The sequence below is a fragment of the Podarcis erhardii genome, assembly GCF_964252035.2.
Source record: "Podarcis erhardii genome assembly, chromosome: 1".
Classification (NCBI taxonomy): Eukaryota; Metazoa; Chordata; class Lepidosauria; order Squamata; family Lacertidae; genus Podarcis; species Podarcis erhardii.
In genome coordinates this window covers 67,942,316-67,964,537 of record NC_138497.1, presented here as the reverse complement: position 1 = coordinate 67,964,537, position 22,222 = coordinate 67,942,316, and the positions used below count along the sequence as shown (strand labels likewise).

General features: G+C 41.7%; 1 protein-coding gene across 9 annotated transcripts in view; it reads left to right on the top strand.

Annotated features, from left to right (window-relative positions):
• The first annotated feature begins 396 nt into the window (after positions 1-396).
• Positions 397-22,222, top strand: part of FAR1 (fatty acyl-CoA reductase 1) — a 37,652-nt gene continuing 15,826 nt past the window's right edge. Inside the window, exons 1-5 of one of the 9 annotated variants that reach the window (XM_081878937.1) lie at positions 397-529; positions 10,171-10,339; positions 17,251-17,445; positions 19,141-19,316; positions 21,025-21,204. In XM_081878937.1, coding sequence (XP_081735063.1) covers positions 17,254-17,445; positions 19,141-19,316; positions 21,025-21,204 — 548 coding nt within the window. In that variant the 5' untranslated portion in view covers positions 397-529; positions 10,171-10,339; positions 17,251-17,253. Of the gene's footprint in view, positions 530-557; positions 661-775; positions 883-5,256; positions 5,434-10,170; positions 10,340-17,250; positions 17,446-19,140; positions 19,317-21,024; positions 21,205-22,222 lie in introns of those variants that run through there. The other 8 variants (XM_081878939.1, XM_081878931.1, XM_081878938.1 and 5 more) reach the window with 8 other exon arrangements.

The following is a 22,222-nucleotide window of genomic DNA, read 5'->3' as shown; positions in this document are numbered from 1 at the left end:
CCTTTCCCGAGTCCGACGCAACCACGGGAAACCTATGCGTGCCTAGAGGGAAAAGGCCGTGATAAGCAATGCCGAGCCGAAGGCGCAGCCGGTGCACAGCATTTTAATTATGACAATGCTCATTCTACAGACATCCGCCTAGAGCTGCTGCCTCCAAGGTAATGGCGAGGCCAGGCGAGACGCAGCAGAGTCAACCCTCTCTGCTCCTCTCCTCTCCCTCTATTGGCCAAGCTCCCTCCGCAACTGAGAGGCAGCCAACCCGCCCGCGCTCTGAATGGACGCGAAGCGGACGGCGGGAGGCGGGCCTCCGCGGCCCTCGACCAACCAGGGACGGCCGGCGTAGGGCAGAGTGGCGCGCTGCCGGCCGTAAAGTCGCGCGAGCGCCAATCGCAGCGGGCTATTCTCTCCGCCCCCGCGTCTTCTTTTTCTCCTTCCTCCAGAGCCGCTTGTTGGGCATATAGCGGCGCGGCAGCACCAACGCCACCACAGCCGCGGGCGGCAGCAGCATCACCACGACCTGCAGCAGCAAGTAAGCTGATTTGCTCAGGGAGGCGTCGGAGCGGGCGGGGCTTGAGGGAGAGAGGGAGGTGGTGAGCGCGAGCCGGCTCTGAGGGAGGAGGCGCAACCGCCCGTCGTGCGTGCGGCAGGACCCGAGTGCCGGTGAGGGACGGCGGGTTGGGCGAGTGACCGTTGGCCGCGGGGAGGTCGCGAGCGAGAGGCTCTGGAGGGGGGCGAGGGAGGGGGGCGAATCGAGGCGGGAGGGGGCAGTTCCGCGCCACGGAGGGCGGGGGAAGGGGAGGTGAGGCGAGGAGGCCCCTGGGGTGCCGCGGCTTCCTCTGAGGGGAGCCTTGCCGGATGGAGGAGACTCGGAAAGCAAAGCCGGTGGGTGGGGCGTCTGGGCGGCGGATACTCTCCTGGTGCGGCTTGGGAAGAGTTGAGGGAGGGCGGCCGGGTGGGAAACGGCGCTCACGTTGTGGGGCGGCCTGTTCCGTTTCCCGCACCCCCAAGTGGAAAGGGGCCTGGGTGTTAACTGGAGCACGAGTTTATTTTATTTATTTATTTGAGGGCATTGCTAACTGTACCCTTTCTTAAAAATGTGGAGAATGCGGAGGCCCGAGAGAGCCAGGAAACCGCGGGCGGAGCCGAGTTGTGGAGCCAGGGGGAAAGATGTGCTGCTGCCGCCGCCTGGGTCAGAGACCCTGGAGGTGGAGGTGCACGGGCGGCTGTGAGAAGCGCCGCCCAAGTTTGAGGTCGCTCGTTGCAATACCGAGCCTTGGGGACAACTTAACGCAGGTTGCCTCTCTCCTTCGCTTCGCTTTCCTCACCTCACCCCTTTCCACCCTGAAGCGGCCGAAAACGGTTTCTAGGTCGTGGGCTGATGTCTTGTTCTCCTGCGGTTGTGTAATAGGGTTGTCATGAGCACATGTTGGGCGAGATGCACGAAGACTGAGGAAGTCTTCAGTTTGCAACTGCACACACACACACACACGCCCCCCCCAACTGCAGGTCTTTCAAGCACAATTTTCATAATGAGGAACCAAGCTTTCTTGGGCATGGCCAAATGTTTGTGGAAGGTGGAGAATGAATCTCAACCCGCCCTGGTATTTTTAATGCCTTCTGGCTGTTTCCTTAAGATATTGTTCCCTTGGGTGGGGCTCCGTGCTGGGGATAAAGAATATGGCCCTTGTAATAAAGCTCTGGGTCTTGGCAGCCATTATTCCAGTGTAAGCGAATCTGTGCCATAGTGTGACTTCCCTGTCATGCCTATATAATAGTGAATACTGGCTTTGGCAAGAAAAAAATTGGCATACCAAGGAAGGTATGCAGCACCCAAAGCTAGGAAATGTGCGTCTGTCAAAAGGAACTGCTTGCAGTAAAACTTAAGGAAATTGCAATTGCAAAACCTAGTAAAGGTAAAGGGACCCATGACCATTAGGTCCAGTTGTGGCCGACTCTGGGGTTGCGGCGCTCATCTTGCTTTATTGGCCGAGGGAGCCAGTGTACAGCTTCCGGGTCATGTGGCCAGCATGACTAAGCCGCTTCTGGCGAACCAGAGTAGCGTACGGAACTGCCGTTTACCTTCCCGCCGGAGCAGTACCTATTTATCTACTTGCACTTTGACGTGCTTTCGAACTGCTAGGTTGGCAGGAGCTCGGACCGAGCAATGGGAGCTCACCCCGTCACCGGGATTCAAACCGCCGACCTTCTGATCAGCAAGTCCTGGGCTCTGTGGTTTAACCCACAGCGAAGCAAACTTCCTTAATACACCCAAGATTACTAGTTTGAGGTTAGAAAATTAAAAAGTTTTGTGTATGTAAAAGAGCCACAGCTCTCTCTTCAATCTTACACATTTCTAGTCTGAAGTCCCAATGAGTTCAGTACATTTACCCCGAGGAAAATATGTGTAGTATTGCAGCCATAAAAAGTATAGATGGAGTTTTATTCAGCACTAGTGAGACATCGGGATGTCACAGTTCAAGAAGGATGTTGACAAAGTAGAATAAATTTTGAAAAGAGCTGCAGAAGTAGTAAAAAGTCTGAAGTAAAGACTAAATAAATTGGGTATGTTGATCCAAAGTATGTGTTCAAAGCTTTTTATTATTTAAAAGGATATTCCAAAGAGAAGGCAGTTTCTACTTTCCCTACAATGTAGGAAACTTCAAAATAATGGAAAATGAGGTGAAAATGGAAGAAAATCAGTTGAGCATTGAAGAAATTAGCTTAAAATGAGGTTTTGGAAAGAGTGTACAGTGGTACCTCTAGATACGAACGGGATCCGTTCCGGAGCCCCGTTCGCATCTAGAGGTAAATGTATCTAGTGACGGCACATCTGCGCATGCATGCATCGCTTTTTGCCACTTCTGCACATGCGCGTGATGTCATTTTGAGCGCATGCGCAAGCGGCGAAACCTGGAAGTAACGTGCTCTGTTACTTCTGGGTTGCTGTGGAGCACAACTCGAAGCATATTTAACCCGAGGTATGACTGTATTGTTTCTGTATTTTCAGTTTGCTGGTCATTCTAGGGGCAAGTGTGACTTTCATTTCATTTCACATTATAGCCCCTAGTGAGATTTCCTGCACAATTGAATTTTTAATGCTTTACAAGGTTTCAAAGGACTTTGTAAAGCATTACCATATTGGCCTGAATATAAGCCACACCTTTAAAATTCAAGGAAAAAAAAGACAGTACCTAAATATAAGCAGCTCCTTTAAAATTTGCAGGCTCTCATACCCGTTCCGTTTTACCGTATGTCTGTTTCAGCAGTGATATTGTAAAAGCCAATTTTTGTAAGGTCACGAATTTAAGCCACACTTTAACTTTTCACGGTCAGAACTTGGAAAAAAAGAAGTGAGGCTTATATTCAGGCCAATACGGTCATTCAAAGAGCAAGTTTCAGGTAAACAACATTTACAGGGATGTTTCTTCTTACTCATTTACTCTTTGTGTAGAGCCTACACGGTTCATTACATTGTTTCCTGCACATTCTACTTAACAGATCAGATACCTTTGGAAGTGTTAGGTCCATCCAAAATCCCTTATTATATATCAATTTCAGACGCATGGAATGAAAAATCACTTTAGTCTCCAACCCTGTTACCACCACTAGAGGGGTAAGACAGGGTTGTCTACTGGCCCCAGCATTGTTTAGTTTTTACATTAACTCACTGGTGTCTCACATGGCCAATGATGCATTCCCCCCCCCCCCCCAAATTAGCAGGCCGATCTCTGAATGTTCTTCTGTACGCGGATGACGCCGCACTTCTTGCCAGATCCCCTATTGGACTGAGGAGAATGTTGCAAGCTCTACATGAATACTGTGTTCAGCATGAGCTCCAACCCAACTACGCTAAGACCAAGATCATGGTCTTCTCTGCCCGACCGAGACTCCATCGATGGTCGATGAACGGGATTCCCCTAGAGCAGGTTAACTGCTTTAAATATCTGGGACAAGTAATACGGTCAAATAGGTCTTTTCTGGCCCATAGAGACTATATAACAACAAATGCATATAAAGCAGCCATCCAGATTAGATCTCTATATGCTAAGAATCAGGCCCAATCAGTGAAGTTAGCTTTGAGACTCTTTCAAATGAAAATCCTCCCCCTTCTTTTGGTAGGCATCTCTTTAGGTTCCCGTAGGGATTTTCTGAAACTGGATTCTATTCAAACGCGATTCCTTAAAGTCATCCTTAGGATTCCCCTCTCGGTAGCGGGCGCGGTCATGAGATTAGAGGTCGGCTGGCAAGCTCTACGGTACGTGGCCTTGAAGACGAAGCTCTGGCTATGGCTCAAACTTTGTTTTAAACCAGTGGGTATTGCCCCCTTGATATTGAGGGATGATTTTCAATCATCGTGGGAAAGGGAGGTCATTAACGAGGTTCAATCCTGTGGATTGTCTCACCTTTACTTTGAGTCTATGATGTACAATCAAGCTAGAGATGTGATCTCCCGGAGACTGAGTGATATTGCCAGACAAGAGGACATAGCCCAGGTAAAACCAGGGATGTTCCTAGGGGACCAGATTTATCGGACCATACCAGCCCCCTACCTTGCAGAAATCCACTATGTGGAATACCGCAGACTTCTTACAGCGGCTAGATTAAATGTCCTTGACTCTGCGATATTGTGGTACAGGGGAGTACCATACGCCCAGAGAACCTGTCATTGTGCTATCGGTGTGGTTGAGTCCACCGAACACATTCTCTTGACTTGCCCTTCTTATGCAGAGCTTAGACAAAACTTTATAGACCCACTCCTATGTCAACTTAGCTTCCTACCCGGAGAAAACCAGGTTTTACCCTTGCTGAATAATGTCACTAGAGCTATACCTTTCTTGGTGGCCAAATTTCTTTGTTTAGCCTTTAAGCGTCGCAAGACCATAATTGACTGTATTGACATGGGGCTATCTGTTTAGCCCTTTTAGTGTTGGCTAAGCTCTAAAATCTTCCTGGATGTTTTAACTGTGTATTGACAAATGTATTTGTATTTTTTTCTGACTGACGGTCGAATAAAAAGGTTGATTGATTGATTGATTGAAAATGCCAGTGTTTAGCAGTCCTTCATTCATGTCCTTGGTGAACATCTTAGAATATATCTAGTTTTATGGTGGTTGTAACAGCACTTTAAATTTATATTTTACATTCTGGCTTTTGAATAAAAAAGCATCCATGAGACAGCCAACAATCAGTTATATATTAAAACAACTATTGTCTCTATTAAAATCAACAGCTATTTGATTAAAACCAGTAGCTGTAAGCAAAACAAATCCTAGCAAGGAAACAAAGAAAATATCAAGCCAAAGATGGAGATCCCTTCAAAAATAGAGCTACCAAAGCACTCCAAGGGCACATTTACTAGCTGTTGGTATGCCCGAAAGGATGGATCTGATTTTTCCTCAGAAGTGACTTCTAGACTTGGTGGCCTCTTGAAAGGTAATCCCTCCTCCAATATACTTTAAATAGTAGATGAACATAGAGGAAGATCTATGTCTAACAGTAGATTCACATGGGAGCAGTCCATCCTTTAAGTAAAGCCTTAAATAGCCTGCATCTAAAAGTCAGTTTCAGAATTCCAGCCAGCACTTTCATCTGTCTGCATTACTATTTTGTTCACTCACTAATCAGTCCCTCAGTGATCCAAGACACCTATTTAGGACATCTAATACTTCCTTAGGATCAGATGGGAAAATCTGAAAGAAACTTGAGTACTATAATTTGCTTTGACACCAAACCTCAAACTTATAGGCAACATCACCCAGCAGTTTCACATGGATATTTAAACAGTACAGTGGTACCTTGGGTTAAGAACTTAATTCGTTCCGGAGGTCCATTCTTAATCTGAAACTGTTCTTAACCTGAAGACCACTTTAGCTAATGGGGCCTCCCGCTGCTGCCGCGGTGCCATTTCTGTTCTCATCCTGAAGCAAAGTTCTTAACCCTAGGTACTATTTCTGGGTTAGCGGAGTCTGTAACCTGAAGCGTCTGTAACCTGAGGTACCACTGTATAGGAGACAAGCAGGATCCCTATGGCATCATACAAGCCAGCCACTATTGGGATCAGTTCTTCCATCTGTGTTTTCACAATTCTTATTTACTGGAGTAGTCAGGGCAATCCATAGCTGCCTGCAAAGCCAACTTGAAAATATGTGGGCAGTAAACTTAGTGCTTTACTTCAAATGTAAACAGAAACTGGACTTTGAAACTTAAGATATGTGAGGTGTGAGAAAGTAAATATCTATGTGAGACACATTGCTGATAATTAAATGGCAAAGGTGACTGACTTGTAATCACTATATCTGAATAGTCCATATTTCTGGATTTGGATAAAGGTATATTGTAAGCTTTTTTTATGGAAAAAATGAGGAATACTCTAATATTTGTCATTAAGGTAGTTTCTGTCTTAAATATTAACTTTTTCTGAATTTATAAATAGAAGGTCTTCTTTCACAACTTTAAAGAGAACTTATGGGGGGGGGAATTATGTACCTTTCATGTTAAGCCCTGAAACATTTTTACCACTCTTGCCACTATCATTTCCGTTCTTTATTCTTCTTAATATAGTAGCTGCTGTTTATGTGTATACTATACTTTGTTAGTCCGTTGATGCAAGCTTGTTCACTCTTGCATTTTCCACCTGAGTTGGAATTGACATAAGATAGTGAAGTTTAAAATTCAGAAACAAATTTGTAAAAGCAAACAACACTGTCACCATTAGACCATTTTGCCTTACTAGTTCTGTTGGATGTTTACAATGGCTCTGCTTTCTGGTGAGTGGAGAATGAATTGGTTTCTTGCCACAATGTGTAGTCAATTGAGAAGACAGTGTCTGAAATATCCATGCAGTGAAGAACTACATACTGGAGTATTGATATTACTGAAACCAGTTATGGTGTATTTAATTCACAGTTTCAGCAAAGATAATTACATATGAAAATGCTTCCTGGTAAAAAAAAAATCCTTTACACTATTACCTAGTGCATAGAACAACCAAGTCCTCTGATGCATTGTGTTGGAAGGATTTTGGATAGAGCAAAAGTGCCCAGCTTTGCCCTGCTGAGCCAGCCTCTGCTGATAGGGAGCTTTGCTGTTGGAGGGGAAGCCCTGCCAACGAAGGGCAGGTACATGTTACCACTGGCAGCACACACCAAAACCTGATGTTTCTAGTGCTGGTGGACTGCTGCTGGGTCACTGTTGGTGCAGCAGGCTTGATCCAGGGCTCTTTACTGTGTCAGCCCAGGAGCTGGCACAGTGAAGGAGTACTTTTATGATGTTAGCCGCTCTGAGCCCAGCCTCAGCCAGGGAGGGCGGGATACAAATATTACTACTACTACTACCACTACTACTACTACTACTACTTTTTCCTTCCCTCTCCCTTTCACCCTTGCCAGCATGAGAAGTGTGGCTGTGGAAGATGGAGTGGCTTTACTGCTCTTATCAAGTGGCCAGGAATTTGGATTAAACAGTTGGTATTAGTGGCTAACTAAGGAAGCAACGGGGTACAAAATCATCAAATTTTCTCCTTTTTTAAATTAAAAGTTGCACAGGTAGTTCCCACCGCCTCTCAACTGACTGGGGAAGGGTTGATCAGTATTTTCCAAGTGGTATTGTATGGCAAGCTCCCAGCCTTTTATTTTGTTTATGTTTGTTTTCAAAACGTTACTCTGCCTAATTTGGAAAGGAACTCAAGCTGGTTTACAACCTGAAGCATAATAATAAATTACATAACTATACCCTTTAAATCACAAATACTGACATTAAAGCCACCCTCTCATATGAAAGCCCAAAGCCACCAACAGTCTGGTAAAAGCCTTTTAAAACAGACATGTTTTTACTAGTCACCAAAAACAATATAGTGATAGTTTGACCCTTGTTAAGGCATTCCACAGGATGAGTGCTACAGCAAAAAGCCTCTGCCTGCCTGCACCTTTGCCGTCTGCAGGCAACTTGAGATCAAGGAATATCCTCCAATTACAAACATAGTCTTTCAGTTAGAGTCTAACCCCATCGAAAACACACTCCAAACCAAAGTCCATCCACTAACAGTACTTATGTTTTGTCTGACTTAAGCTTCAGCTTGTTCCAGTGCCTCACAGCTACCAAGCATTAGTTCAACCTTTCAGCTCCCTTCCTAGGATCAGATGGAAATGAGAGATAGGTATCAGCAGCATACAGAGCTCTGCACCTCAGCCATCAGTTGCATGCAGATATTAAACAATCTTGCAGAACCTCATAATTACCTAGCACCACCTTCTGCGTCCTCTCAGGTTTGAATGGAGCCACTTCAACATCGTTCCCCCAGTTTCCATCTTTTGGAGACAATCCGTAAGAAAAGCATGGCCAATGGTATCAAAAGCCACTGAGAGGTTCAGGAGAATAGATAGTAAATGTCCCAATACAGATCTTACACTTAGGTGAATAGGGCAAATTCAATGCCAGAAATGAACTGAAAGCCAGACAGGAAATTCTGGAGCTGTGCTGCCACAACATGTTTGCACATTTTGCCCCTAAAAGGGATGGTAGACACTGGCCACTAGCTGTTTAAATCAGAGAGTGTAATGATTGTTTTCCCCCACTAGAAAAACAGTAGGGTGCAATTCAACATTGCAGTATGGTTCTGCCAATGCAAGTATTTCTGCTTCCTAGATGGAGTGATCTCTCTCTCTCTCTCTATCTCTCTCTCTCTCTCTCTCTCTCTCTCTCTCTCTCTCTCTCTCACACACACACACACACACACACACACACAACCTATGCTCTGTTCTCAGGGTTCTCCCCGCAAAAATACTGGCTTTTGCAAGCACAACAACTTACGGTAGTTGAATCTATTACCATTCTCTTAAGTACCAAAGGCACTCAACACTTTCTGAGAGAAGTATTTATTACCGCACTCACTCATGTGTGCATATGTGACCATTCTGATTTCACATCCAGTTTGAGTGAGAATCAAGAGCCAAGCCTGTTAACTGCATCTCTCTACGGATTTAATGCTCCTCTTCAGGGTGATGTATAGCATTGAATAATATACTCTGTTCTGTTAGAATGAAATGCTTGTAATCTTGAGATACTTTCATTTTTAATGTTTGGTATTTTCTAAACGACAATTAGTGCTGCAAAAGCATGCATCCCATTATATGAACAATACAAAAACATAATTTAAAATATTATGATATTAAGTGATCAGAAGTATACGGCTTTGACTCGTCCCTGACCTGTTCAGATCCACCCATCTGTGTACTTTTCTAAAGCAGACCTTTGACTTTGATATTGTGGGATAAATCCATGATTTATCTTGAAGTGTGGTCTTGCCTAAAGTAAAAAACAGGGAGTTTCTGATGAGGGGTTGAACTCGCCTTTAGCACATATCTCTAGTGTTCAAGTCAGCTCTGCCAAATTGGCACATGCCTTCTTTATAGTTTCCAGTGCTTGAAGGTCAGTGAGGCAATCCCTTTTTTATAGAGGTCCTGCTTTGGGATTCTGCTGAAAAACAAACTTTAGCCCCATGTGGTCCTGATGAATCTTTTAATATACCGTATTTTTGGCTCTATAAGATGCACCAGACCACAAGACACACCTAGTTTTTGGAGGAGGAAAACAAGAAAAAAAAAAATTCTGAATCTCAGAAGCCAGAACAGCAAGAGGGATTGCTACACAGTGAAAGCAGCAATCCCTCTTGCTGTTCTGGCTTCTGTGATAGCTGCGCAGCCTGCATTCGCTCCATAAGACGCACACACATTTCCCCTTACTTTTTAGGAGGGAAAAAGTGAGTCTTATAGAGCAAAAAATACGGTAACTACTTTGCACTAAGCTCAGATAATATCTTCAACTTAGTTGTCTTGTTCTTTTCATGATCCTATGTTTCATGATCCTTAGATAAATAAAGGAATTTTTTTGGCGTGGTGAACATGTTCCATACTGTTGCAACAGTGCCATCAGTTCCATTTCGTCAGGTGGAATATTTATATTCCTTGGAGTTCTCCACACTATGGAAGAAAACTTAAAGCGCCAAACGTTGAAATATGTTAATTCTTTTTTTTCTTTTAAGGGCTCTAGTTTCTGTGAAGTAGCCAAAACTATAACAAAAGTTGATACTTGAACGGATTTCCTCTAATTTTAAGAACAGCAAATTATGTATTATTGCAAATAACTATATTATATAATACTTATATTTTCTAGTTCAGAACAAGAAGCAGTTTGTCCCAACCTGAACTGGTCTTCCCTGGGAGATGGCTAAGCTTGTTCCAGCCTTCAAGAAAATCACTAGGAAGCAACAATTTTAAATGTGCAGCCTGCTTATATCAGAGGCCAGGAAAAGGAAAGCTAATATTAAAACCATATAAAACAGGTAGGATAAAACTGATGAAAAGTTTCCAGTGTTAGCACAATCTCACCCAACTTAGTCTTCAGTTTTAAAATCCAGGCCAAATTGGTCTGTATGATTCATAAATGTTTTTGAGCTCTTGACACTCGAGAAAAATAACAGTCCATTCTTATAGGTGCCTCAAAGTGACCACTTTGTACACACCCTTGCCAGCCAGATAAGACATACAGGTGGGTGTCTTTGTTGGAACTTGGACATTGTGATGAGACACATTGGATGAACAAATACTTTCTCTGATAATTCAACCCATATTATTTTGGACCCAAAATGGTACCTTAAATTGTACCTGAAAGATGCCGGCGATGATACTGGAAATGCTTTTGGATGTGCTATATGCATACTGATACTTCTGTTTTTCAATACAGCCCAGTGCACAATAATTTAACATGAATGACAGTTGCGGGTGTTAAGTGGAAAGTTTTGTGGCCTTTTCAATGGTACCCTGGCTGCTGTTGCAATCTGGAATTAATTCCAGACACAGCTGTAGAACCAGGAGTGCACTATCAGTCTAAGCTAATCGTTCTTTTGTCATGCCCACATTTATTTCCAGTTGGTGAGTTTGCATCCATTATTTAACAGTAGACAAAAACAGAGCCAGACTAGATTAAATTTGTTGCAGGTAGCTCAGTCTCTGAACAGAAGCAGTCAGAAATCTAAGTTACTTACTATATAGAATAAGTGGGACTTCCAACAAAATGCTACTGTGGGGCTCTATTCAGTGTCCATGGTACTTTGTCATGTCCTTTCCCATGATACTCCATTTCTGCACTCATCCATACTTCCCTTCTCTTCTCCATCCTCCAACCAGTCAGCCAGCATTTATTGGCCACCAAGCATCCCCATAACTTCCTCTTATGTATGGATGCTTACATTTTGGTTATATAAGGTTTTGCACTTGTCTCTTCACTTTAGAAATGGTGGGAATGATAACTGCTGAACCTTAAAACATTCATTCTCTGTAGCGAGGATGCTATTACTATAGAATACTTGGTTTTGAAAACAAAACTAAAAAGTGTTTACTGTAATTGGTAAGCTTTGACTGAGCAGTACTCTTGTTGTCTGTCTGGATGTTTCACCCAGCTTGGATTGATTTAAATAATCATAGTATGTGGAGCATCTTCTTTTGTTTTTGTTTCCTGATGTAGATCATCTTGAACCTGTTTTCTGTGCTTCTGAATATTAGATTATATTTTAAGGTTCAACTATATAAAATATTTGGTTTTAAGTTAATATAGTTTTAAATAAATCCCGTGTTTTTTTGCTATATTACTTCAAATGTCTGCAAGGCTCTGATGCAAGCATAGTACAAAATTAAAAATTAACTCCATATATTTAGTGTTTTCTTTGTATCTTGCTATGTTGCCCTTCTGCAAAGCTCAAAGTTCTAGCTCCTATTGATATTATTTAACCAGAAAAGCTTAGCTTAGGTATATGTCCACATTTTATCTACAATTGTTATCTTTTGTGTCTGCTATATCTTCTTCCATTTGTAAAACTTGAGTTCTGAAAAGAATGTGATTTAATAAAGCTTGTACTTCCAACAAAGCAGAGATGTTGCAGTATATGGGGGCTAACAAGAGCAACTATTGTATGCTCCACAATGGTGCTCACACAGCGTTGGACACAAGAATCTTTTATTAAGAGGAAATGTTGGCCACAGTGCTGGAGCTATTAGTCCCTGTTTGGATTTTTTTTTTTTAAGTTTCTTCCATCAGACTGTTGATCAAACATTTCTGTCAAAAGGGCAGTACCTCAGAATGCATTGTTATGCTCCTGAATACTGAATTTATAAATGTTTGTTTCATTTAAGAGTGGACACTTCTGCAAGAAATTCTGGACAAATAACATTTAGGAATCTCACATTGAGGGTCTTTTTATCTTTTGTGGGGGGGGGGATAGTGACAAAGATATGCAAAGTCAAATTTTAACTAGCTTTGTTTTTTTCTTTGGCTTTCCATAATGTTTCTTGATCTAACACTTACCCAAAGCATTGAAGAAACTAGCATGCACAGCATTCCTGCTTATCCTTTATTTCTCATTTGCAGTGTAGATTGAATTGCAAGATTCAACACTCCACAATCAAGGACTAGTTGCTACTATGTAGCAACCTGTTGTGGATGTTCACATAGCAGGAATATCTGTGAGTAAATGAACTGGTTATGCATGCTATATTAGCAATGAAAGGAAACGTTTATTGGCTGGCATATTGGAGCACGTTCCAATGAAATCCCTGGTTTTCTATACGTTTCTAAATGTTAGTGAGCAGTTCAAGTGGAATACACATACATTAAAGGTGCCAGTTTTTCAGCAAACCTTAGGGACACTCCTGTAGCTCTCCTTGACTTTGGCATCTTCATTTAGCCATGAGTTGAGACAAATGTACCCTGCACTCTGTCAAAGATATCTTTCCTGTCTTTCCAGTTTGGCAACTAACCCCATGCCAGTTATTTCTACTTCTACTGCTTGCTTTCACTAGTAAGATGAACAAAGCATTGGTGACTCTTGTGGCAAAAAGTGTTAGGACACAGAGCAGGGAGTTGGAGGCCAAAGTGAGAGGAGCTATATTATTTAGTTCAGGATAAACCAAGATTTCTTCAAAGCCTAACCAGCTCATTGTGGAAGGGTAAGTTGCTTGGGACTGAAGGACTAGGGAGATACAAATGATTTGAGCTATTGAAATAATTGTGTAGAACAGAGCTGATTTTCAGCTCTTGAATACTCACTCAGGATTGTATGTGTGCATAATGCTGCAACCCATGTCTTGAGATAAGGGAAGAGCTGCCTGTGCTTAAAGGCCATTGTTACTTAGACCTAGAGAAGGAGTGCCCTAGGGCTGCAGAGATATTTGCTATGAAGCACTGTTAGGAATTAGCCAGGCATGTTTTGCTACTGCTATGGGTCTAATTTTGATGACAGAAATTTCTGGGCACCAGGTTGGCGACCAAAGTATAAAAACCTCTGCCTTAGTTCATAGTTAATACAGTTTCCACTGTGTCTGGGACAAGTGAATTATTTTAAGAGCAAGCTACAGTCAAGCAATGTAGTTGGGATCATAGATTCATAGATATTTGTTCGTATAACACGATTCTTGTTTATAAAACCCAATAAAAAAAATGTAGTGTTGGAAAGGACCCCGAGGGTCTTATAGTCCAACCCACTGACGAATAGACATTCCATTGTGGCAACTGTAACCTAGTTTTAAGGTGCTATTTGGCATCTAGCTTATATATCAGTTTCTAAAACTGTTGTGAAGCCCAGTGGAGGCATCATGGGGGAGATCTGTGTGCTCCTAGGTGCTTTTAGGGAGGGATAGTAGCCTAGCCTGGGCTGATTCGATTTTTAGTTCCCTGTATATCTCAAGTTTCCATGGTTATAGCTTCATTCTGAAGTAGTCTCATGTGTTGGTGATAACTTTCTGCATATAACTTGGGGGAGGTGTTGCATGTAACTGTTGCTATGTTGATCATAACATCTGCTTTTGAGACCTTATTATCTCAGGGCAGTGTTTCGTTGCAATCAACAAGAACAGTAGTTTCTCTCATAGGGAAAGCTGTAAAGCAATATGTTAGGACCATAGTGGAACCTTCATAATCTATATATTACCCATTGTGAGGGCTAACTTACATATTTTGTATTTGTCTTTTTTCATTTTGTTCTGTAAATAGCAGTCAAGGGACCACTGATCCACAATAGGGCCATGGCCCGGGCAGAGGGGGTTTAATCCATTCTCCCCATCCTGCCATCCCAGCTGAAAGTTTTAACTCCCAACAGCTGCTTTTTGCCCATAGAGGGAAGCTATTTTTGACACCAATAGTTACTTTCCTCCTAGGGCAAATAGTAGCTTGTGGGGGTGACACTTAATTTGGGGGGCTGTGGTATGGTAGGAAAGTATTCTCCCTCCTCCATATGCTCTGTGGTTGCCACTATTTAAATAAATGTAAACAAAATATGCACTTAGTATGATTATCCTTCATTTGGTTGAATTGATAGTTATTGCGGCATAGTTAATAAATTAAGGCCCACCTGAAGGTTTTGTGTGTAACATCCCCCCCCCCATGAATCCCATGTATGTGCATGCTTAATTCTAGATCTGCTATACAAATTCATTCCAGTAACCAAATATGCACTTCTGCATGCCTTTTTGACTAAATGAGCCTACTCTTAGGCTTCATTTGTGAAAACTGATCATTTGTGGAAAATTTTCCCCATAAGTGTTTGTTTGTATTTTAGAGTATTTCCAGCTTTAAATCCTAAAATCAGGTTTCTTATGACATATTTTTAAGGACCTCAACTGTCATGCATATAGTGTAATATTTTTCAATAACTGATTGATATGTGAAATGTCAGTATTATGCATATATGTCAGCAACCTGATCTTCGCTTAACAAAATCAGTAGTGTTGTCAGCCCATCACAAGTGTAAATAGTATTATGATAAGTTGATTAATTGGTTAACATAGAAGTTAACGTATGTAGATTGAGATATACCGTATTTTTCACCCTATAGGACGCACTTTTCCCCCTCCAAAAATGAAGGGGAAATGTGTGTGGGTCCTATGGGGCAAATGCAGGCTTTCGCTGAAGCCTGGAGAGCGAGAGGGGTCAGTGCGCACCAACCCCTCTCGCTCTCCAGGCTTCAGGAAGCTATCCGCAAGCCTTGCAAGCCCGACGGGAGGTCCCACGGGCTCGCAAGGCTTACGGGCAGCAGCCTGCAGCCCACAAGCTCGGGTGACAGCCGGGAGGTGCAGTGCCGCCACCCTGCTATTCCCCGACCTGATCTGGAGGCTGGCGGGGGGGAGAAGCAAGCTTGCTTCTCCCCATCGCCAGCCCCACAAGCTCGGGGGATAGCAGGGAGGCAGAGCGCCACCACCCCGCTATTTCCCGACCTGGTTTGGAGGCGGGCGGTGGGGAGAAGCAAGCTTGCTTCTCCCCATCGCCAGCCCCACAAGCTCGGGGGACAGCGGGGCAAGCCGCTGCCCCACGGAGGCTAGAGAGGCTGTCCCTGAAGGCAGAAGAGGGAGATGGAGTGCTCCGTCTCCCTCTTCTAGCTTGGGGATGGCTGTGCAAACCTGGGGCGGGGGGAATAAATTTTTTTTTCCTTGATTTTCCCCCCCAAAAAACTAGGTGTGTCCTATGGGCCGGTGCATCCTATAGGGCGAAAAATATGGTAGTTTACACTGAGAACTATAAGCACTATTGTGATATGGAGCAACAGTCTGAAGCTCCAGCAAACAGGAGGTTCAGTGTTAAACTAATAAATTTACAGTTTTCTCAAGGCCTTTCTTTGTTAGAATAGCCATGTGCCATCTGTGTAGTTTTTGCATTTGGATCAAAGTCTTCAAGATATTATTTGTGTGGGGTGTGGGGAAAGTAACCAAAACCTCTTATTCAGCTGAAAATGTGTTAACTGTAGCACATCTTGTAATGAATATACTTCATTCTTCATTCAACAATTAGTTCTCTGTTCACACCCCCACAGATTCACAAATTTAGTATAGTTGAGTACTGGATTGTATTGGCAATACTGCAAAGCACTTTTTACATTAAAATATTTTCTTCAATTTATATGAAGCACTGTGTTTCTGGTTCATTGTTGCCCTTGATTCAGTATAGTGAAAGATATAACTAGTGCTTTATTTCTGGGGGGATGCAGGGGTATGCATGCCCCTAAACATTTTTTTTAGAGAAAAAAAAAAGCACTCGATATAACAATTATTTTTGGATAATTGACTCGTTTTTCTTTTCTGAAAAAAAGGAAATATGCATTTTTCCCAATTTAGAATGTATAACCCACATATATCTTAGACACCAGGGATACTGCAAGTTTTAATGGTCTGTGGCTATTATCATTTGTAGCAGGCAAAAATGTGACACCATCTTCCCAATAGTTTATTGATATCACTGTTACTTTGTTCAATTGTTAGTTCCCAAGTACAGAAATTCAACAAACTAAAAAAATAGATATGCCAGCAGAGACATGGGGACTTTCCAGAGTATTGCACATAATGTCACATGTATGACAGCCTGCTTGCTGAACAGAAGTTGTGGGTATGTGTTTAGTACAATGAGCTCCTGGTCTTCAGGACACAAGATGGTGACTGGAAGAAGTAGAGAGAGGTTGGTGGACAAGGCAGTTGGGGATGTAAAAGTTGTGTCCCACTCCCAAGCTGACAGCTCCCCTGGTGTTAGGGGAATGAGGAAGACCTCACCCTGAGGAGGACAAAAGTGATCCCTTTAAAAGGACCTATGCATTTGAGGGGTGCATAGATACTTTGTTATGCCAAGAATACATCTCTGAAGAGTGGAATTATCCCGTCAGTAGAAGAATCAGTCATTTAGAACATAGATAGCTTGGTGTGTGGTGGCCATGCTGACTTGCCTGCCTGGTGTGAAAGTTGCAAATGTCTCACATTGTGTAGATTGGTGGATGGTGCTGGGGAGGAATCGGTCACCGTGGTGCATGTAGGCACCAGTGACATGGGGAAATGTAGTTGTGATGGGGAAATGCCATTGAGAGGTCCTAGAAGTGAAATATAGGCTGCTAGCTAAGAGGTTGGAAGTTGAGAAAGTCAAGGTAGCTTTCTCTGAAAAGCTTATCCCCCTGGTTCCTGATGTAGGGTCAACCAGAGAGGCCTAGCTTAGTAGTCTCAATGGGTGAAACTCAGTATTTTATATTGAACAGTTTTGTATCTGAGTGTTGTTTGTTTAAGGAAAATGGTTAGCAGCAACTAGAGGTCATACCATTTATACTAGGCTGAATATTATGTTTCTGTAAAAATGGAATTTCAAATGTAATTGGGCAAGAATTTAGCAGATAAAATGTGATTAAGGGCCAATACAGATGCAAACTCTAACTTACTCTTAAATTCTCTTAAGATCATGATGGTATCCATCCCAGAATACTATGAAGGCAAGAATGTCCTCCTCACTGGAGCTACTGGCTTCATGGGAAAAGTTCTTCTGGAAAAGCTACTAAGGTCCTGTCCGAAGGTGAAAACAGTTTATGTGTTGGTTAGACACAAAGCAGGGAAGAATTCTCAAGAACGCGTGGAGGAAATGATCAGCTGCAAGGTATCATTCCATAAAATGGCTATGTTAAACTTGACATTAAAAAAAAATATTCTAACAAAGTTTTGAATAATAGTGAGAATACATGTGGTAGTGCAGGGATGGGGAACTTTTCATTCCATGGGCCACATGAGACCCACATGTTATGTGGCAGGACTCTAGTATGTGATAATTTGTAGATTTGAAGCTGCATTTTCTTAGTACAGTGAGTTTACATCCAGACAATTTGTATCAATAGTAAAATCAACTAGGAAGCATTTTTTAGTCTCTCATCCAGAGTAACAGTGATACAGAAAACTTTTTAAAATACCTTTGTCGCAGAGGAATGTGTGTGTTGCCATCTCACATAATTATCCCCTTAGATTTGTGCTGTTAAACTACATACATTGTGTTACCAGAGCTATAAGTATTAACTAGCTAACTCCTTTCTCATTCATAGTTAATTGTAACATTAAATTGCAGGAGAAACTAATACTACTTTGTATCAATACTTTAAGTGTGTGGAGATAGATCTTACTTGAAATGGATTTATTTTTAGCAGTGTTTTCAACCTCCTATCTCTTTTTATATATGAAAAAGAATAAACTGGTGAACTGAGCAATTCTATCTCTCATCTAAGGAGCAATGGGGCAAAACAGAGTTGCTGAGCCATCACTATATCTGCTACTCATGACAGCCAATGCTGAATATGACAGTGCTGTTTTCTGCATAATTGATTGTTGTTTGTTTGCTGCACTGGCTCTAAGCCTGGATAAGGCCACTTCCAGTGGCTGGACTAGCTTTGTATCCAGTGGGGGGTGGTTAGCCTCTGGCCTGGGAGCCTCATCTGTCCATCAAGTAGTTATTTCTGACTCCCCAAGACCTCACTGGTTTTGACAGAGACAGCAAAAGAGATTGAACCTTTCTGCCCAACACATTGCCCTGTTGGGGATGTAAATTGCCCTTCCCGGGTCACCAGATCAACCACTTGATGAATGGAGCATCTGTGTGTGCGTAGGCATTCATGTAAGTGAGTGTTTGGAGAGGAGGGACAGAGTGCAGGGAGCATACTCACTGTTGGCATGTGGTCCCTGGAGTTATAATCAAGGTTGAACCTGGACCCCAAAAAGGCTACCACCCATGGTTTAGAGCATGGATTTCAACATGTAAGCGAAATACTAACTCCACAGTTAACACTGTTTTTGCATGTAAACAGAATTTAGCTATGCTAGTCTGCATAGATTTTGAAGCAGGCAGTGAAACTCAGTAATAATCCCAGCAAGAAAGCTCTTCAGAACTATATAAAGATTAAACTGAGGAACTTATTTTATTCCTATTCAGATTCTCTGTAGACGGAAGAAATTATTTCTCAAAGAAAACCATACCCCTCAGCGTTGTCCATTGCTGCCATTTGGTGTAAAGATATATTTAGCTGTTGAAATGGATGAAAACAGTTTGTTGTAACATTCAAAAGACTTTCATTTTTTAAAAGAAATATAAAGCCTTTTAATATGCATAATGTAAAAGGCTTTGCTTTGAATATGGAATTAGTTGCATATACTTGAGTAAGTTGCCCCTCAAAAGTTTGTTTTGAGGAAAGAAAATACTGCAACAGTTGAGTGAGGAATATGTATGAATTCTTGCCTTGCGGTCATTACACTTTCTTTTGACCTTGTATATTCACTCTTAGCTATATTTGGTCCTGTTTTCTTTTGACAGCTCTTTGACAGATTGAGAGATGAACAGCCAGAATTTAATGAAAAAATTATAGCAGTTGCCAGTGACCTTACAGAAGTAGACATGGCCCTTAGTGAGGAAGACAAGGAGAACCTCATAAACTGCACTAACATTATATTCCACTGCGCTGCTACTGTAAGATTCAATGAAATTCTAAGGTGAGTCTGAACTATTAATTTAATATGTTCTGGTTCCCTTTTTAAAGCCACCTTTGTCATCTTGTAACCTTTATAAAAGAAGTAAATGCTTTATCCCTGGTTGCCTAAATGCTTTCGGCTCACAATAAGAACATATGCATTCATTCTATGCACTTTAAACTTTAGAAAAGGGAAGAGTAAAAGGTATTAGCCCAGCTTTTCATTTGACAGTTGTGTGAAATGGAGCGGTACCAGTTTAGAAACAAAATTCAAAAGTGGTATGTCTCATTCTCTGTTGCTTCATACACATTCCCATTATGGTAGGCATTTTCTTTTGCATTGTGTTTTTTGGTGCAGTCTAGTGTACAGTGGTACCTCGGGTTACACACGCTTCAGGTTACATACGCTTCAGGTTACACACTCCGCTAATCCAGAAATAGTGGTTCAGGTTAAGAACTTTGCTTCAGGATAAGAACAGAAATCGGGCTCCGGCGGCGCGGCAGCAGCAGGAGGCCCCATTAGCTAAAGTGGTGCTTCAGGTTAAGAACAGTTTCAGCTTAAGAACGGACCTCCAGAACGAATTAAGTACTTAACCCAAGGTACCACTGTATAGAGTGTTGTAGCTCCAATATTTTTTGCTAGCTGGGTGTAAAGCAAATTGTAGCATATTTAATCTGGCTGAGGTAGTTCAGGTGTTCCGACTCTTGGATTACTTGATTAGCTGATTCTTTCTCTGAGTGATAGATATTAAAGGAGGAGTCCTGTGGCTCAGTTTTATTATTGCATGCATAACGCACAAGTTCAGAAGTTTGCATCTAATCAAACTTTTATTGTTTCTTTATCTTGGAATTACTATTGCCTAAGGGTTTTGATGCTTCCAAGATAGACTTATTTTTTTCTTGTCACAACTTGACTGCAGTAGTCTCTCTAGAATTAAGTTAGTGATTTTTCTCTCTCTTCAGATTGAAATGAATTCCATCCTCTTACTGTGGTGTCTGTAATCTGAGGAGAGAGATAACGTGCTGAATCTTCTGCTTACTTCACATCTTTATGTCTCTAGTCCTGTTTTCTCACTCATTGCCTTCATCCTTTCTCATAGCACCCAGCCAAGATTTTCAACACTGTCTCCTGTTTGTGCATTATTGTGTGTAATGATTGCCTTTAAACAAGAACCTGTAAATAGTGGGTTCAGTTTATGTGACATGTGACACTTGGACTAGATATCTGTTCATTGTCCCAGTGTCACCTTCTTTTTATTTACAGCAAATATGTGACCTGCGTCATTTGAAGAATATAATATACTTGATTTTGGCATCATTTAGTTGATAAGAAAAGCCTAATGCTCAATTTGTAAGAAATGTTAGTCTGTGCTGTTGTGAGGGAAGTTTTGGAACCACATTATTGAGTACCCTCCCAACCTAAGAAAACATAAAGCTTCTTATACTTTGTAAGAGGAGAATGGGGGATTTGGATAGAAGTGTGCCAAGAAGATTAGAGGTGAGCTGCATGCTACTGGAAACACTTGCCTTTTCCATCTGTTGACACAAAAGATGCTGTTGGTTTTCAGCAGATACACTAGTAGCAGCTGGATTTGACCAGGCTATGTTTCCTGAACAGCTAAGAGACAGCAAATCACAAAGGAATCTTGTTGTGCATACGTGTTGAGTTTAGATACCTAAAAGTATTCTTTAGTACACTTGTTTTTTTCTCTCTCTCTCTCTCTCAACAGAGATGCTGTTCAGCTCAATGTAATTGCGACACAACAACTTCTCTTCTTGGCCCAGAAAATGAAGAATCTAGATGTGTTTATCCATGTTTCAACAGCATTTGCATACTGCAACCGAAAACACATTGAGGAAGTGGTCTATCCACCCCCTGTTGATCCTAAGAAATTAATAGATTCCTTAGAGTATGTGTCTAATGCTCCCCCCCTTTAATTTCATGCTTTCAAAATTGAAAAATGTTGGAAAGTTTTTTTAGAGCTGATACAAAATGAGAATGGATTGAACATTGCTGGTTCTGATCTTGGCCATATGCTAAGGTGATTTTTAGCAATAAGAAAAGTAGGGCTTGTTTGGAAATGCCTTCTCTCAGAAATACATTGGCTAGAAAAAAGGAAAGTCTACCTTATGACTCAGGGTTTGCTACTGAAAAGCAGAATGGGGTTAAGGCATCCAAATACGTCTTAAACTAGAAACCAGTTTCTGTAAACTGCTGTTCAATATAATTGTTTCAGATGGAAGATAAATTAGGAAATATTCTTTAAAAAATTGTATTGAACTATAAAAAGGAGCATATTTTCCTAATGGAATTTCTATGAGTAAAAATTGCATCACTTTAGGTATTCTGTTTCAAGTGTAAATAATGACTAGAGCAATGAAGTAGCGGCGTCAACCAAAAGTGTGTTAAAGGAAAATGAAAACAAAAGAGCACGAACTCTTGTGGGATCTTTAAATGTTCTTATAGTCAACACTGAAATAACATCTCAGTCTGGTACATTTCTTTCTTTGTGCAGTTAATGCACAAATAGCACAAATGTGTTAACACAAATGACACCTAAATCATGGCCATTCAGAATTTCAGTAACAAATGAGTTGTCAAGTTTTGTTAAGATGTCATTCTTTGTTTAAAAATGAGCTACAATTATGAGTAATCCAAGGTTGCCCAGGGGAAACATGACTGCTTTGAGTTTCATGAATTCCCCTCCAGCTTGATGCCAGTGCCCACCCTGTTCAGCTGTACCTGCAGCAGGCTGAGTGAGAGACTTTTGACTCTAACCCTCCACAGACTAGAAAAGCTTTTCCAAACTTCTTTTGAACTTTTTAAGTGGTCGTATTTTAAAATATATATATATAACTTTTATTTTTTCATGAAGAACAGATTTTTATTAGCCATCTTGGGTGCTTTTGAGTTGACTGATAGGATAT